At 37.7% G+C, this 13360-nt stretch overlaps 1 protein-coding gene across 1 annotated transcript in view; it reads left to right on the top strand.

Moving 5' to 3' along the window:
- The window catches only part of LOC145330704 (kelch-like protein 35), a 31847-nt gene extending 18740 nt beyond the window's left edge, over positions 1–13107 (top strand). The window contains exons 15-21 of the mRNA XM_080175370.1: positions 8305–8378; positions 8692–8786; positions 9174–9234; positions 9866–9961; positions 10390–10464; positions 12067–12133; positions 13060–13107. Of these exons, the coding sequence (XP_080031496.1) occupies positions 8305–8378; positions 8692–8786; positions 9174–9234; positions 9866–9961; positions 10390–10464; positions 12067–12133; positions 13060–13081 (490 nt within the window). The 3' untranslated portion in view covers positions 13082–13107. The remainder of the gene's footprint in view (positions 1–8304; positions 8379–8691; positions 8787–9173; positions 9235–9865; positions 9962–10389; positions 10465–12066; positions 12134–13059) is intronic.
- The last annotated feature ends 253 nt before the right edge of the window (positions 13108–13360 follow it).

Genomic DNA, 13360 nt, shown 5'->3' with positions numbered 1-13360 from the left:
ACGGTATTATAAAACTTTGGAGACTAGACAGCACTCTTGGATAAGCCAACTTATAACACTTTGGGAACTATCCTAATCCTCCCTGGCGAAATGACAATGAGATTTTTTGGTAAATTTGTGGCAAACTTTATTCTTAATAAATTAGCACTTGGCAAAATTATACTGGAGAGATATTTCATTGAAGAATAAATTTTTTTTTTGCCCAAACTTTTCGTCAGCCAATAATAACAGATAAGTTAAACATTGTAAAAATAATATAGTAACTTAACTCGAGTTGTCAACGGCAGAAATTAGGTCCTGAGATGGTTTTAGGCCTGGAAAGGTTTATAACAATTTTATCTGTATTTCTTAAAATAAATTAACAGAATCTTTGTCTGTATGTATGAATGTCTGTCTGTACCGAAGGATCTTGCTAACCGCTGAACCAATATGGTTCTCCTTTACAGTGAAGATTCCTATAGGTCCTGAGATCGTTCTCCTTAATAGGGTAGCTTCTCATAGGTCCTGGGGAGGTTAATAACTATTTTATTTTAATCCTTATAATAAAGTAACAGGATCTTTGTCTGTATGTATGTCTGTCTGTACCTTGCTAACCACTAAACCGACATGGTTCTCCTTTACAGTGAAGCTTCCTATGGGTAATGAGATGGCTTTAGGCCATTTTATTTTTAATCCTTATAAAAAGTAACAGGATCATTGTCTGTATGTATCAAAGAAGATCGCTAACTGCAGAACCAATATGGTTCTCCTTTATAGGGTAGCTTCCAATAGATCCTGGGAAGGTGTATAACTGTTTTGAAGGAGGATATAAGGGGCTATTAAGGGGCGATGGAGAGGCTATGTAGAGGCTATGTTATATAAATTAAGGTAAGGGGCTTTTAAGTGGCGATGGAGGGCTATTAAGGGGCGATGGAGAGGCTATGTTATATAAATTAAGGTAAGGAGCTATTAAGGGGCGATGGAGAGGCTATGTAGCGGCTATGTTATATAAATTGGCTATTAAGGGGCGATGGAGAGGCTATGTAGGGGCTATGTTATATAAATTAAGGTAAGGAGCTATTAAGGGGCGATGGAGAGGCTATGTAGGGGCTATGTTATATAAATTAGGGTAAGGGGCTATTCAGGGGCGATGGAGAGGCTATGTAGGGTAGGGTGGGTTCATATCGGAATTAGACAAAGCGGGGATATGCAACAGATAAAATTAACCTTTAAAACATTTCTGACCGAAAAAGAATTTTAAAAAATTGAGTTTTAGAACACGACCACTTAAAAAAAAAATTCATTACTTATTAGTATGCAAAGACGACATTCAAAATTTTTTTTGAATCAGAACTATGGCTTCATGATGCTCCCTGGAAAGGCCTTGAGGAGCTGAATCAGGAACTTTTGTCCGTTTCAAAATATCTCGTTCCTAGCCTTAGAAATCACTAAAAAACCAAATTTTTTTAAGGTTTATTGAAAATTGTCCAATTTGTAGAGGTTTTTTAGATTTTCTCAGGCTAGGAACGAGATTTTTTGAAACGGACAAAAGTTCCTGACTCAGCTCCTCAAGGCATTTCCAGGGAGCACCATGAAGCCATAGTTCTGATTCAATAAATTTTTGACTCCCATTTACAAATAGCTATACAATTGAATGTCTGGTCGTCAGCGGTTTTAAGACTTAGGATAAATTTTAAATCATCCAGAGGTGTATTATATCTATATAAATTGAGTGCAGATCCCCGCTTTGGCCTCAGAAAAAAATGTCCAAAATCGACCCACCCTAATGTAGGGGCTATGTTATATATATTAAGGTAAGGATTATATAAATTAAGGTAAGAGGCTATTAAGGGGCGATGGAGAGGCTATGTAGGGGCTATGCTATATAAATTAAGGTAAGGGGCTATTAAGGGGCGATGGAGAGGCTATGTAGGGGCTATGCTATATAAATTAAGGTAAGGGGCTATTAAGGGGCGATGGAGAGGCTATGTAGGGCTATGTTATATAAATTAAGGTAAGGGGCTATTAAGGGGCGATGGAGAGGCTATGTAGAGGCTATGTTATATAAATTAAGGTAAGGGGCTATTAAGGGGCGATGGAGAGGCTATGTAGGGGCTATGTTATATAAATTAAGGTAAGGAGCTATTAAGGGGCGATGGAGAGGCTATGTAGGGGCTATATTATATAAATTAGGGTAAAGGGCTATTCAGGGGCGATGGAGAGGCTATGTAGGGGCTATGTTATATATATTAAGGTAAGGATTATATAAATTAAGGTAAGAGGCTATTAAGGGGCGATGGAGAGGCTATGTAGAAGCTATGCTATATAAATTAAGGTAAGGGGCTATTAAGGGGCGATGGAGAGGCTATGTAGGGCTATGTTATATAAATTAAGGTAAGGGGCTATTAAGGGGCGATGGAGAGGCTATGTAGAGGCTATGTTATATAAATTAAGGTAAGGGGCTATTAAGGGGCGATGGAGAGGCTATGTAGGGGCTATGTTATATAAATTAGGGTAAGGGGCTATTTAGGGGCGATGGAGAGGCTATGTAGGGGCTATGTTATATATATTAAGGTAAGGATTATATAAATTAAGGTAAGAGGCTATTAAGGGGCGATGGAGAGGCTATGTAGGGGCTATGCTATATAAATTAAGGTAAGGGACTATTAAGGGGCGATGGAGAGGCTATGTAGGGCTATGTTATATAAATTAAGGTAAGGGGCTATTAAGGGGCGATGGAGAGGCTATGTAGGGGCTATGTTATATAAATTAAGGTAAGGAGCTATTAAGGGGCGATGGAGAGGCTATGTAGGGGCTATGTTATATAAATTAGGGTAAGGGGCTATTTAGGGGCGATGGAGAGGCTATGTAGGGGCTATGTTATATATATTAAGGTAAGGATTATATAAATTAAGGTAAGAGGCTATTAAGGGGCGATGGAGAGGCTATGTAGGGGCTATGCTATATAAATTAAGGTAAGGGGCTATTAAGGGGCGATGGAGAGGCTATGTAGGGCTATGTTATATAAATTAAGGTAAGGGGCTATTAAGGGGCGATGGAGAGGCTATGTAGAGGCTATGTTATATAAATTAAGGTAAGGGGCTATTAAGGGGCGATGGAGAGGCTATGTAGGGGCTATGTTATATAAATTAAGGTAAGGAGCTATTAAGGGGCGATGGAGAGGCTATGTAGGGGCTATGTTATATAAATTAGGGTAAGGGGCTATTCAGGGGCGATGGAGAGGCTATGTAGGGGCTATGTTATATATATTAAGGTAAGGATTATATAAATTAAGGTAAGAGGCTATTAAGGGGCGATGGAGAGGCTATGTAGGGGCTATGCTATATAAATTAAGGTAAGGGGCTATTAAGGGGCGATGGAGAGGCTATGTAGGGCTATGTTATATAAATTAAGGTAAGGGGCTATTAAGGGGCGATGGAGAGGCTATGTAGAGGCTATGTTATATAAATTAAGGTAAGGGGCTATTAAGGGGCGATGGAGAGGCTATGTAGGGGCTATGTTATATAAATTAGGGTAAGGGGCTATTTAGGGGCGATGGAGAGGCTATGTAGGGGCTATGTTATATATATTAAGGTAAGGATTATATAAATTAAGGTAAGAGGCTATTAAGGGGCGATGGAGAGGCTATGTAGGGGCTATGCTATATAAATTAAGGTAAGGGGCTATTAAGGGGCGATGGAGAGGCTATGTAGGGCTATGTTATATAAATTAAGGTAAGGGGCTATTAAGGGGCGATGGAGAGGCTATGTAGGGGCTATGTTATATAAATTAAGGTAAGGAGCTATTAAGGGGCGATGGAGAGGCTATGTAGGGGCTATGTTATATAAATTAGGGTAAGGGGCTATTTAGGGGCGATGGAGAGGCTATGTAGGGGCTATGTTATATATATTAAGGTAAGGATTATATAAATTAAGGTAAGAGGCTATTAAGGGGCGATGGAGAGGCTATGTAGGGGCTATGCTATATAAATTAAGGTAAGGGGCTATTAAGGGGCGATGGAGAGGCTATGTAGGGCTATGTTATATAAATTAAGGTAAGGGGCTATTAAGGGGCGATGGAGAGGCTATGTAGAGGCTATGTTATATAAATTAAGGTAAGGGGCTATTAAGGGGCGATGGAGAGGCTATGTAGGGGCTATGTTATATAAATTAAGGTAAGGAGCTATTAAGGGGCGATGGAGAGGCTATGTAGGGGCTATGTTATATAAATTAGGGTAAGGGGCTATTCAGGGGCGATGGAGAGGCTATGTAGGGGCTATGTTATATATATTAAGGTAAGGATTATATAAATTAAGGTAAGAGGCTATTAAGGGGCGATGGAGAGGCTATGTAGGGGCTATGCTATATAAATTAAGGTAAGGGGCTATTAAGGGGCGATGGAGAGGCTATGTAGGGCTATGTTATATAAATTAAGGTAAGGGGCTATTAAGGGGCGATGGAGAGGCTATGTAGAGGCTATGTTATATAAATTAAGGTAAGGGGCTATTAAGGGGCGATGGAGAGGCTATGTAGGGGCTATGTTATATAAATTAGGGTAAGGGGCTATTTAGGGGCGATGGAGAGGCTATGTAGGGGCTATGTTATATATATTAAGGTAAGGATTATATAAATTAAGGTAAGAGGCTATTAAGGGGCGATGGAGAGGCTATGTAGGGGCTATGCTATATAAATTAAGGTAAGGGGCTATTAAGGGGCGATGGAGAGGCTATGTAGGGCTATGTTATATAAATTAAGGTAAGGGGCTATTAAGGGGCGATGGAGAGGCTATGTAGGGGCTATGTTATATAAATTAAGGTAAGGAGCTATTAAGGGGCGATGGAGAGGCTATGTAGGGGCTATGTTATATAAATTAGGGTAAGGGGCTATTTAGGGGCGATGGAGAGGCTATGTAGGGGCTATGTTATATATATTAAGGTAAGGATTATATAAATTAAGGTAAGAGGCTATTAAGGGGCGATGGAGAGGCTATGTAGGGGCTATGCTATATAAATTAAGGTAAGGGGCTATTAAGGGGCGATGGAGAGGCTATGTAGGGCTATGTTATATAAATTAAGGTAAGGGGCTATTAAGGGGCGATGGAGAGGCTATGTAGAGGCTATGTTATATAAATTAAGGTAAGGGGCTATTAAGGGGCGATGGAGAGGCTATGTAGGGGCTATGTTATATAAATTAAGGTAAGGAGCTATTAAGGGGCGATGGAGAGGCTATGTAGGGGCTATGTTATATAAATTAGGGTAAGGGGCTATTCAGGGGCGATGGAGAGGCTATGTAGGGGCTATGTTATATATATTAAGGTAAGGATTATATAAATTAAGGTAAGAGGCTATTAAGGGGCGATGGAGAGGCTATGTAGGGGCTATGCTATATGAATTAAGGTAAGGGGCTATTAAGGGGCGATGGAGAGGCTATGTAGGGCTATGTTATATAAATTAAGGTAAGGGGCTATTAAGGGGCGATGGAGAGGCTATGTAGAGGCTATGTTATATAAATTAAGGTAAGGGGCTATTAAGGGGCGATGGAGAGGCTATGTAGGGGCTATGTTATATAAATTAGGGTAAGGGGCTATTTAGGGGCGATGGAGAGGCTATGTAGGGGCTATGTTATATATATTAAGGTAAGGATTATATAAATTAAGGTAAGAGGCTATTAAGGGGCGATGGAGAGGCTATGTAGGGGCTATGCTATATAAATTAAGGTAAGGGGCTATTAAGGGGCGATGGAGAGGCTATGTAGGGCTATGTTATATAAATTAAGGTAAGGGGCTATTAAGGGGCGATGGAGAGGCTATGTAGGGGCTATGTTATATAAATTAAGGTAAGGAGCTATTAAGGGGCGATGGAGAGGCTATGTAGGGGCTATGTTATATAAATTAGGGTAAGGGGCTATTTAGGGGCGATGGAGAGGCTATGTAGGGGCTATGTTATATATATTAAGGTAAGGATTATATAAATTAAGGTAAGAGGCTATTAAGGGGCGATGGAGAGGCTATGTAGGGGTTATGCTATATAAATTAAGGTAAGGGGCTATTAAGGGGCGATGGAGAGGCTATGTAGGGCTATGTTATATAAATTAAGGTAAGGGGCTATTAAGGGGCGATGGAGAGGCTATGTAGAGGCTATGTTATATAAATTAAGGTAAGGGGCTATTAAGGGGCGATGGAGAGGCTATGTAGGGGCTATGTTATATAAATTAAGGTAAGGAGCTATTAAGGGGCGATGGAGAGGCTATGTAGAGGCTATGTTATATAAATTAAGGTAAGGGGCGATGGAGAGGCTATGTAGGGGCTATGTTATATAAATTAAGGTAATGGGCTTTTAAGGGGCGATGGAGAGGCTATGTAGGAGCTATGTTATATAAATTAAGGTAAGGGACTATTAAGGGGCAATGGAGAGGCTATGTAGGAGCTTTGTTATATAAATAAAGGTAAGGGGCTATTAGGGGCGATGGAGAGGCTATGTAGGGGCTTTGTTATATAAATTAAGATAAGGGGCTATTAAGGGGCGATGGAGAGGCTATGTAGGGGCTATGTTATAAAAATTAAGGTAAGGAGCTATTAAGGGGCGATGGAGAGGCTATGTAGGGGCTTTTTTATATAAATTAAGGTAAGGGGCTATTAAGGGGCGATGGGGCGATGGAGGAGCGATGGAGGAGAGATGTAGGGGCCATCAAAGTACAATGTAATATAAATTTGTGGAAGGAGCGATGAAGGGGCGATGTAGGAGCGATGGAGGAGCGATGGAGGAGCGATGTAGCAGCGATGTAGGGGCCATCAAGTTGCAATGTTATATAAATTTGGAGAAGGAGCGATGAAGGGGCGATGAAGGAGCGATGTAGCAGCGATGTAGGGGCCATCAAGTTGCAATGTAATATAAATTTGGAGAAGGAGCGATGAAGGGGCGATGTAGGAGCGATGAAGGAGCGATGTAGGAGCGATGTAGGGGCCATCACAGTACAATTTAATATAAATTTGGAGAAGGAGCGATGTAGGAGCGATGTAGGGGCCATCACAGTACAATTTAATATAAATTTGGAGAAGGAGCGATGAAGGAGCGATGTAGGAGCGATGAAGGGGCGATGTAGGAGCGATGTAGGGGCCATCAAAGTACAATGTAATATAAATTTGGAGAAGGGGCGATGGAGGAGCGATGTAGGGGCCATCAAGTGGGTTGTTATATAAATTAAGGTAAGGGACTACGGAGGGGCGATGGAGAGGCTATAAAGGAGCCATCATGGGGCTATAGCATAGCCTCTTATCATAAGAGGCGATATGAACGCCCCTTTAAAGGAGCTATTAAGAGGCCATGAAGGAGCTATAGCATAGCCTCTTATCATAAGGGGCGATATGAACGCTCCTTAAAAGGGGCTATCACATCGCTCCATATGATAAGAGGCTATGCTATAGCTCCTTGAAGGAGCTATAGAAAATCATCGCCCCATATGGAGCGATGTCATGGAAAGGACTATACCCGAATATTTTGTTTTTTTCATGTAATTGAAGAGGGGTGGGTAAGAAGGTGAGGAAAAGGGGAAGGGGGTTGTGGGGAAATTTTCCTTTAGAATTGTTTGTCAGAATAGCATTCACTTTTCCCAGCATATAGCGAATAAATCCTTTTTAAAAAGTAACAGGATCAGAGGTGGGTTTTAATAAAAAGAATGCCGCGTTAATGCAAAGAAGGAATAGGGAGGTGGGGGCAAGGGGAATGAATGGGTGGACGGGAGGATAGTACCGTTTATTCTCCATTTTTGTCTCAAAAACCCATCTCTGTGTCTGTCTGTCTGACAGAAGAATGGATTTCCTTTACAAATACTCATGGTCCTGGGAACATTTACCAGACATGTTTATCATCAGTATAGATAAATATAATCCTGTTAACTGGGAACATTTACCAGACTTGTATATTTTCAGTGTAGATAAATAAAATCCTGTTAACTGGGAACATTTACCAGACTTGTATATTTTCAGTACAGATAAATATAATCCTGTTAACTGGGAATATTTACCAGACATGTTTATTTTCAGTGTAGATAAATATAATCCTGGTACCTGAGAATATTTACCAGACATGTTTATTTTCAGTGTAGATAAATATAATCCTGGTACATGGGAATATTTACCAGACATGTTTATTTTCAGTGTAGATAAATATAATCCTGGTAACTGGGAATATTTAGCAGACATGTTTATTTTCAGTGTAGATAAATATAATCCTGGTACATGGGAATATTTACCAGACATGTTTATTTTCAGTGTAGATAGATATAATCCTGGTAACTGGGAATATTTACCAGACATGTTTATTTTCAGTGTAGATAAATATAATCCTGGTACAGACAGCTGGGAACATCTACCAGACATGAAAACTGAACGTAGAAGTCCAGGTACAATCTTTCCAGCAAGGCTTGAAATCCGATTTATACTGTTTTGTAGGCAATGACTTTTTACCACTTGGGGCTAACAAAACTGGAACTAGTCCTTTTTCATTCTATCCAAACTATTTACAGATGCTATTTTAGTCATTATTTATTGGATAGTTTGTTCTTACAGTAGGAGAAAAGGGGATTGGGTTAAAATGACAAATGGGTGGGGTGGAGGGGGTATCGTTACATTAGCCAGTTGAAAAAAAAATATTTTTTAGAGTGGACGAAAATCTGGTGAAATATCCAAGGAATTATAAATCGATTATTGTTGCAGGTGTAGTCGTGTACAGGAATAAGATTTATGCTCTGGGAGGAATGGGAGTCTCTGATGATCTGGTCTCTGTTGAAGTATTCAATTCAAGTACAAAGGTACAGCGCTGTCAAAACTAGTTGACATTTAATTTAAATGATTAATGTTAACTTTATAGCAATCAGGGCTCATCAGACGAACGTCAGCTGCAATGAAGGCTAATATTGAAACCTGGTTGGAGGCTTTTCATTTTTTTTTTTTAAAATAGGGATCGAACTAAAGATATCTATATAAATGATATATTTAATAAGTCAACAAAACTGCAATTTTTGTTTTTAATCTAAAAGTAAGTGTGCATTTCTTCTCATTTTTTTATGATTAGCAAGTTATTTTAAAAAATTAAACTCTGCTTAATTTGTACTTTTGGCTTCGCCTCTTACATCCAAGGGCTTTACCGCAATTGACAAACATCCTATTACTTTATGCAATAAAAATTAAATGTTTAGGAATGGAAAAATTTTCCCTTTCCTCTACAACAAGTGGCAGGATGGTGTTCTGCTTGCATGGGTAAATTTTTGAACACAGTAATAGTGTCTGACTGATTATGACGTAACAAAAAAAATTAGCCAATGAGAGGCCACTATAAATTTTACCATTGGTCAATAACGGCCTCTCATTGGCTAATTTTTTTTTGTTACGTCATAATCAGTCAGACACTATTACTGTGTTCCTTTAATATGGATGCCGTCATCCTTGTTTACAAATTTAAATATGCTAATTTTGAAATAAATTTCGTTCTATATCCTCTCGTTTTTTCTCCCTCTCTTTTTTGTGACAACTGAACAAGTGATAAGTAAGTCACTCTATCCATTTCTTCATAAAAAATTTATTGAAACTTATAGAGTGTCTAAAAAATCAGCCATATAAATGAGGTATGAGAAGATGGGAAAGAAAACCCCTAAAAGAGAGATGGATAATCTCTAATTTTTATGACATCAAATTGCTGATTGCTGCAGGGGCTCGAGTCCTGTATAGCAACATAGTACCCAATACAACCTAACCAAACCTGAATAATGTATCAAACAAACAAATGATAAACTACCCCCTCCCTTACTTTCAATATATTTTTTAAAAATAATGATAGGGGGGTTATCAGTGCTTAACAAGGTACTTTGTGTGAAATCGTTGCAATATTTAGTTGATGTGCCAGTACGAATGATGCATGGAGCTAGAGAATATAAGAAACAGAGGCAAGGATCCTGTAATATGATGGCTACTGGAGGCGGTAATGGAGGTACAGCTGTTTCAATTTGTAGTCGTGTTTAGTGCCCTAAGAAAATGGGGATAGATATCACCACTTTTGGCCTACCTATTCTATTGACGTCATAGTAGAGGGAAAGAGAACGGGAAGATAAAAGGAAACCCCCGAGAAAAGAGATGGGGTATAGGGTATTTTCTGACGTCAATTGAATAGGTAGGCCAAATGCAGTGACATATATCCCCATTTTGCTAGGGCACTATAGACAGCTACAATCAATTTGTATAACAACTTAAATATATCTCATCCTTTCTTTTTAGACTTATTTTTATGACGTCACACATGACATTATATAGAAGTATCAAAACTTCTTCAACCAATAATATTTAATTGAGGAGATAATTTGATTTATCAATTTATCGTCCATTGTCTTATCCTTGGATTTTAAATGTTAAAATTATCAGGTCAAGACTTTGAAGAAGAGGATGATTATGAACTATCAGCAGCAGGGGCAGCAGGTGGTGGCTCTACACCAAACGGTATGGCATCTTTTTAGTAGCGAAGCTACTCTTTAATTCACTTTGTCTGTCAGTCCGTTAGTCTATTAAAGATAGACCTCTATTTTTTTTGTTATCTTTTCTGCTGCGATTGAAGATATGATATTGTTGGTGACTCTACACCAAATTTTATCATATCTTTTTTAGTAGCGAAGCTACTCTATAATTCACTTTGTCTGTCAGTCTATTAAAGATAGACCTCTATTTTTGGTTATTTTTCTGCTGCAATTGAAGATATTATGTTGTTGGTGGCTCTACACCAAATGGTATAGTATCTTTTTAGTAGCGAAACTACTCTATAATTCACTTTGTCTGTCCGTCCGTCAGTCTATTTTTTTGTGATTTTCTCTGCTGCTACTGAAGATATGATGTTGTTGGTGGCTCTACACTAAATGTTTTATAATTTTTTTTTATTAGCGAAGCTACTCTATAATTCACTTTGTCTGTCCGTCCGTCAGGCTATTGAAGATAGACCTCTATTTCTTTATTATCTTATCTGCTGCAATTGAAGATATGATGTTGTTGGTGGCTCTACACCAAATGGTATCGTATATTTTTAGTAGCGAAGCTACTCTATAATTCACTTGTCTGTCTGTCCGTAATTCTTTTGAATATAGACCTCTATTTTTGGTTATTTTTCTGCTCCTATTAACGATATGATGTTGTTGGTGGCTCTACACCAAATTTTATCATATCTTTTTTTAGTAGCGAAGCTACTCTATAATTCACTTTGTATGTCCGTCTGTCAGTCTATTAAAGATAGACCTCTAATTTTGGTTATTTTTCTGCTCCTATTAACGATATGATGTTGTTGGTGGCTCTACACCAAATGGTATTTTTTAGTAGCGAAGCTACTCTATAATTCACTTTGTCTGTCCGTCCGTCAGGCTATTGAAGATAGACCTCTATTTCTTTATTATCTTATCTGCTGCAATTGAAGATATGATGTTGTTGGTGGCTCTACACCAAATTGTATCATATATTTTTTTAGTAGCGAAGCTACTCTATAATTCACTTTGTCTGTCCGTCCGTCAGGCTATTGAAGATATGTTGTTGGTTTTTTTTTGTGATGATTCCACTTTCTGAATAGTATCCATTCCAGTATACAATTTACTTTGTCATGGATCATGGAACAAAAGGCTTGTAAATATTTATAATGAAGGTTTCGTGTTTTTTTTATCATTCTTATTATCTTCTATTATGATGTCATTCTTCGCCCCTAGCCTCTAGTGGCTTTTTTTCTCCTAGAGGTAATTTAAAAAAAGTGGTGGTTCAGCACCAATATTTTTCTAACATGCATAAGCAAAAACATGGAAGGATGATTTTTGTGTTTTTGGGGGGTTGGGGGTGTCTCACCCTTCAAGAAAATAGCCTAAAACCACCACAGGACCATCAGATACAATTCTAAAACTATCTAACTAAAAGAATATGAGAATCTCCTCGAAGAAAAAAATTGAAATAAAAATCTTATTTCAGATATCTTTTAACAATCAGAACTAATTTTTTACACAAATGAACTGTTTTAATGTAAATATTTGGTTTGATATTTTCATAGTCTATATAATTTTTATTTTTATTATTTAGGTGAAATGAATCTTGATTGGAGAACAACTGAAAATGCCAGAACAGAACAAAGATTAAAGAAACACAGGTTGATTTATCTTGATTAAGATTAAAGGTTTATGCAAAACTTACTATAAACAGCTAGGTATTAGGAGGCTTATTGGAAATAAAAATATATTTATGTCAAAAGTAAATTAACGTTGTAAAGCATTTTACAGTTAATGATTAAATAAATAGAGAACTATATGTTTTGACTCTTAATACTTGATCTTGTAGGGTTTTTTTAGGCCTCTTGGTATCATTTATATTTAATTTACTTTTTTATTCCTTTGATAAATTTGTTTTCATAGATTTGTTTTTTTTATTGAATGAAAAAAGGAAAATTATAAAAAGGATGACAATATCCATAAGTATTGAAGCTCAAAATCCAAGAATGCTCTTTGGTAGCCGTCTGTCTTTAATAACATTTGAGAAAATCATTTTTCCCCTATGACGTTGCGGAATGATTAACGGACAGACAAAGTAAATTATGGAGTAGATTCGCTACTAAAAATCATAAAAATAATGTTTTGGATCTACTGCATTTCACGGTAAAATATTGCTGGTAAGCAATATTTCCAAAAATCTAAGAATTTTAGAGGCTGCTAGCTGCCAAACAACTGAACGTACAGATCATACCCGCACACCATTTTAAGCGGCATAAGAAGTTCTACAAATAATCTGGAATAGCCAAGATTCAATTATGCAAAGGGAAAGCTTCACTGAAGAAAAACCGCGTAAAATAGGTCTTTTTCGCGCATTTCTCTGCACTGCGAGATAATTATGCATTATTGATTTATGGCTATTCCAGATAATTTGTAGGCCTTCTTATGCCGCTTAAAACAGTGTGCGGGCATGATCTGTACGTTCAGCCGTTTGGCAGCTAGCAGCCTTTAAAATTCATAGATTTTTGGAAATATTGCTTACCAGCAATATTTTACCGTGAACTGCAGTAGATCCTAATTTTTGTTTCAGGAAACAAATGGAGGGTAACTGAACCAAATTTTCAGATCATTCTTAAAACAGTGTGCGGGCATGATCTGTACGTTCAGCCGTTTGGCAGCTAGCAGCCTTTAAAATTCATAGATTTTTGGAAATATTGCTTACCAGCAATATTTTACCGTGAACTGCAGTAGATCCTAATTTTTGTTTCAGGAAACAAATGGAGGGTAACTGAACCAAATTTTCAGATCATTCTTGCAAATCTTTTAATTCTTTTATAAAAATATTTTGAATGTATAAATGTATACAATAAATATTTTACTTTTTCAAATGT

Source organism: Acartia tonsa, chromosome 10, assembly GCF_053477335.1.
Source record: "Acartia tonsa isolate MP-2025a chromosome 10, ASM5347733v1, whole genome shotgun sequence".
In the NCBI taxonomy this organism is placed as follows: domain Eukaryota; kingdom Metazoa; phylum Arthropoda; class Copepoda; order Calanoida; family Acartiidae; genus Acartia; species Acartia tonsa.
The sequence above is the reverse complement of the archived record's forward strand: the minus strand, read 5'-3'. Positions and strand labels throughout refer to the sequence as shown.